Raw genomic sequence first — 5,166 nt, forward strand, 5'->3', positions numbered from 1 at the left:
GACGCTATATTACTTATAAGGTTTAAGCATTACACTCAACATCTGCATAATTAGAATGCACACATCCGATTCAAAACAAGCCATCAAGGTTTGGGTAGGTCTGGAATTTATACTTGAAACCCGTGAGTTAAACGATAACTCGCGACTCGACTCGCCTCTATTCGAACTCCACGTACAACGAGTTGAGCCGAGTTTCAACTTGTTTCGCTAAACGAGTTTAAACTAAACGAGCTAAGTTTACCTACTCGTGAGTAGCTCGTTTAGTTCGGTAAAAATCAATATTAGTATGTACAATCTAGTCAAAGAAGCTAATCCAACCCAAGTGGCTAAGTGTCTAAGTCATGCCGACTCAAGTCCTCTTTTGCTATTTGCTAATTCAAGTACACTTGTGGTTTTTTTTGTGCATGACACCTGTGGTTTGTTGACTTTTCTTGTAGTGTTTCTTGTAAATATGGTTTATGCCTTGTCTATTAACCCGCTAATATTATTCTTGTGATATAATTATTGATTGTTGTGGTTTATCGACTGTATTTTGTGGTGCCATATTTCTAATGATTGTTGTATAACATTTATGCCCAAATAATTAAGAAAATGCATCATATATTATCCATGTTCCTTTTGATTGTTTCAAACGAGTTACTCGTGAGGCATTCGCGAGCTTTGCGAATCAACCTGAGTTTCAAATCTAAACTTTATTGTTAAATGAGTCGAGTTGAGGTAACTCGCTTGTTGATCGGCCTTTAGCGAGTCGAGCCGAGGCACAACTAGAGTTCCAAACATAGCTTTGGGTATACTAGTCCATTAACCAGTGGCCCAAACAGCGCTCTTTCGAGACAAATCATCACCTGACTGCTTTCCCTTTTACAAAGCATATCAAGATGAACAAAAAAGTGCAACAAGAGCATTACTTGCCACCGAAGCCATCGGAAGGGGAATCTGACCTCCACAACAATGCCCCAAAGAGAGTAACAACCGCCTCCGTCATCGAGACTACAAGGTTAAGGTTTTTCACCCGGAACTGTAGTATGGTAGAGATAGCCACAACGACGCTCCAAAGAGGGTTACGACACCCAACGGCATCGCCACCATTGGCGTAAAAACGTGAGATTTCGCCTTAAAAAATCTTCGCACACACTCGATATCTTAAACCGACGTATGAATCCAAGCCTGAACTCCATAATCTGATCTGGGAGAGGCCAGCATGCCACATCGTCAACTCCAAGGCCTCCCGCCACCTGCTCCTTGCCATACAAATGACAAAAGAGCACGGACATCACCACCGCCACATCACTCGTCGTAGAGACGCCCGTGCAGCCCACCTTCACAAGTAGAGATGCCCGTAGAGACGTCGTTGCCCTGGCTTCCACACACTTGAGCAGAGGGCAGCTCACACCGAGACCGGCGGGTTAGGGTAGGGTGGCAACATATAACCACTTGTGAACGGCAGAAGCACAGTAGGCAGGCGAAGTTGTGGCACCCGTCGATTGCACTCTGCAGTCATCAACAACCAACTCTAGGCACCAAGACTGGTGATGTGGGCATTACCCTTCGGGTAACTAATGTTGCACTACCTCTTACGGCCGAACCAGGGGCCATGAAGGCAGTCGATGGCCAGGTGGGCCACTACGTCGGTTCCAAAGAAGAATCCTTGAAGAACAAGACAATGAGACGAAGAAGGAAAGCTTAGAACTAGGACCCCCTGTAACCTAGCAGTACCCGGACAGATCTGTTGAGACTTGGCTCCCAATATAAGGGCCAGGAGAGAGGCTGCCGAGCACACACGCAATCTTAGCAATCATAGCCACCGCATGTCTAGAGCTAGATCCCTGCAAAACTTAGTCTCTCAACGAGATCACAGCCGAAACCTTCGGCACCCCATTGTAACCCGATATTTTCATAATCAATATCAGACAGGCAGGACGTAAGGGTTTTACCTCATCGAGGGCCCCAAACCTGGGTAAATCGCTCTCCCCGCTTGTTTGATAACCGATGTCTCGTGTCATCCTACAGGATTCCATCTACCCTAAGCCCCATACGAAAGGCATTGCCGAGGAGTACCCTCGACAACTGGAGCCGGCCTCTAGGCGCGCCACAACCACTAGGAGGAGATCCATCCTCCATCGCTAGAGCGACCGTAGACCGGACGCAGGAGCAAGGCCTGTTAGGCCAACTAGACCCTAATAGCCCCACCTTTGCGCTGCAGCGTCATGGTTGTCACCGCCCACATGCAGAAACCCGTCACCCCCTACTTGCGCCATCCCCGACCGGCCCAAGTTCGGCATCCCACTCGAGCATGGATCAGGAAGAAGCTCCACGCGATGTCGCGAGAATTAACATCACTGCCAGGCCGGCATGGCCCAGATCGGGCCTTGAGGGGGCTAGATCTGGCCAGGGAGCCCACACGCGGCGCCCCTGCCACCCATGGCCACCTCACCCACCTCACCCCCAAGCACTGCCGCCCATCATCTAAGGTTTGTTTAAATTTAGATGTATGTAGACACTAAATAGCGTCTAGATATATTTTGATTTAGAGAAGTCTGAGACGTTTATTTATGAATAGAGGTACAGTAGTAGTATTGACCACAATTGTAGACCTCTGATGTCGTACGAATTATTGGTCATTTAACTGAGACAGATAGTCCAGGTTTATGCACAGATCGCCTACTGAAACGCGGCACGGATTGAATTGAGTCACCAGGCAACGAGCGCCCACATTTGACGTCCACTCAAGAACACTATCTTTGAGATGTCCTGAAGTTGAGCATCCACTTGTGACTTTTTTTTGTTTCAGCTGCCAGTTACTCAGTACTGGCTTCTTTGCACCTGAAACAACACGAAAACGAATTCTTGTCGGTCAGAGATCAAATGCAGAAAGGAGAAGAAAACGAGGAACATCTTTGCGGGTGTGTAAATCCTGTGGTTCAGTTCTTTGTCGGGCACCTCGAATCCGACGAGGGAACGGCAGTAACCGACGGTGGTGGCCGCAGTGAGGACGGAGCTCGTCGACCCGCACTCGCTGCCCTTGAGCGACACGCTGGACCGGTCCAGCTTCACTGACCATGGGTAGTGCTGGTGCTGGTACTGCGCGTAGTCGCCGGCTGCCGAGGACGGCACCCCGACGTGTGACGACGAACGCTGCATCTTGACGCTCCTCGGCACGGGCGCAGCGCCGCCGCGGCGACGGCTCGGCTGCCGGTCGAGCGGCGACGGCGAGTAGGGCCTCTGCCTCGGCGCGCTCTGGGACCGGGCCTTGGCGCGCGACGACTGGGTGTTGGCCATGTAGTTGGGGAAGAACTCCGATACGGACTCGCCGTCGTCGTCGACGGAGGCCGGCACGTACGGGCCCACACGCGCTGTCGCCGGCTCCAAGTACTCGAAGTGCTCGGTGAATGCCGCCGACGGCGCGGGCGAGCACTGGCCGGCGCCGTAGTACTCTGCTCGCCGCCGTTCCCTCGACTCGACCGAGCAGCTGCTCCGCCCCGGCCTAGGCGGGCCCCAAGTGTCCATCTCCACGATCTTGGCGTGCTCCTCGCCGGACCTGTCCATCTCCTGCATGCTCAAAAATCACACAATTCACTGATTCATACCGTGTTGGGCTGCACGATCGATCTCATGGAAGAACTAGCGTGCGGTGCGTGGACAGGCTTACGTAGGAGCGGCGGCGCCTTGGGTGCTGCGGCGACCGGCGTTCGACCGTAGTAGCGACGTTTGCTGTATAGCCATCATCGTCCTCGATCATGCGCATGCGCTGCGCGCGCAGGCGGGTCTGCGCCATGAGGAGGGCCTGCATGCGGCGGAGCGTGGCGTGTGCTTGCTTCCTTACAAGCTGGCCCCTGATCAGCGCCTGCAGCTTCACCAACCCCCTCAGCGCGCATAGAGCCTTCCTGGCCTGCAGCATGTCACACCCATGTTCAAATCACATGTTTCTGTTCGACCGTATGGCATCTGATCAGATTGGCCCGGCAGGAGCACATTGAGTTTTACTTCAGAAAGATTGATAGCCAATGCCAATTGGCACAAGATTACAGAGTAAATCGATCCACTGGCATTACCAGGGGCCGCATGACAAGGTACATGTTGCTATGAAGAATTAATTGGAGACTAGCACTTCTAAAGATGTGGATGAATGAAAAAAAATCGAAAATTTTGGTCATTCTCATGTTGCGGCAACTTAACTGAGCTAATCACTGTTAATTAAGCTGGATATAGACTACAAAATTAGCAAACTTGCTGGCGTTATCAAGCTTACCAAGTAGCCTCTGAAGGTGGCCTGGATTTTTGAGGCTGCGGTCTCCTCGATGGGGCATGCATACAGCTCGTCCTCCGCCTCGGCGGCCGTCAGCCGTATCACCGCGGCAGCCGCAGCCACTGCGGCATCGGTAGCCACCGCGGTCGCTACGGCCACCGCCACGGCGTGCTTGCTCTGCTCAAGCTCGCGCTCCGACACCGATACGGACACACCGCCGGCAGCGCTTGGCTCCGGGGTCGACGGTGACGGCGTGGCGGCCTTCCCCGGCTTCCGGAAGCTCCACCGCTTCTTCTCCCTCGGGCTCGACGCTGCCGGCAGCTCGGCCAGAGGCGTGGCGTCACACTGCCCCTGCTTGTTCCCCCTCCTCCTGCCGCCGTCCTTCTTCCCCGCCAAGATGCTCCTCAGCCATCTCCCGGCCTTCCCCATTGCTAGCGCCTTCGATCGATGCACATGACAACACAACTGATAAGTGTATGTAGACCCTGCCGCCAAGAAGAAGCCTATGCAATGCAAGCAATCAGGGTCACCAATCAGCCAGCCAGCCAGCCAACCACCCTTGCCGCGCGCGCAATTGCAGCTCGAAACAGTACAATGTGTCAGCAGTCAACCGAGGCAGCTGCCGAGCAATGGCGCTTGGCGGCCGGTCCGATCGGCGCATGTGCGGGCGGGACGACACGAACGTGGAGTGCATCCCTACAAGGCTGGCTGTCAGAATCTTTCGCCTTTAAACTAACACATCAATTGTGTGTACTTCCTCCGCCCCCATAAAATTGTCTTAGAGTTGTGAAAATGTGGATGTATCTAGAAAGTTATCTGAGATTTATAAAATTTTATATGTATCTAGATGTTATTTAGTATCCAGAAATATCTAAATACTGATAAATCTCAGACAAGCTTCGTCCAGGGTGAAAGTGTAC

General features: G+C 52.4%; 1 protein-coding gene across 1 annotated transcript; it reads right to left on the reverse strand.

Annotated features, from left to right (window-relative positions):
• Positions 1-2,802: 2,802 nt before the first annotated feature.
• LOC124664674 (protein IQ-DOMAIN 19-like) lies at positions 2,803-4,675 on the reverse strand. The gene is made up of 4 exons (XM_047202136.1): positions 4,250-4,675; positions 3,650-3,889; positions 2,941-3,549; positions 2,803-2,823 (listed from the first exon to the last, which is right to left on the reverse strand). Exons 1-4 carry the CDS (start codon positions 4,673-4,675, stop codon positions 2,803-2,805), a joined length of 1,296 nt encoding a protein of 431 aa, XP_047058092.1.
• Positions 4,676-5,166: the final 491 nt, after the last annotated feature.

Source organism: Lolium rigidum, chromosome 6 (genome assembly GCF_022539505.1).
Source record: "Lolium rigidum isolate FL_2022 chromosome 6, APGP_CSIRO_Lrig_0.1, whole genome shotgun sequence".
In the NCBI taxonomy this organism is placed as follows: Eukaryota; Viridiplantae; Streptophyta; class Magnoliopsida; order Poales; family Poaceae; genus Lolium; species Lolium rigidum.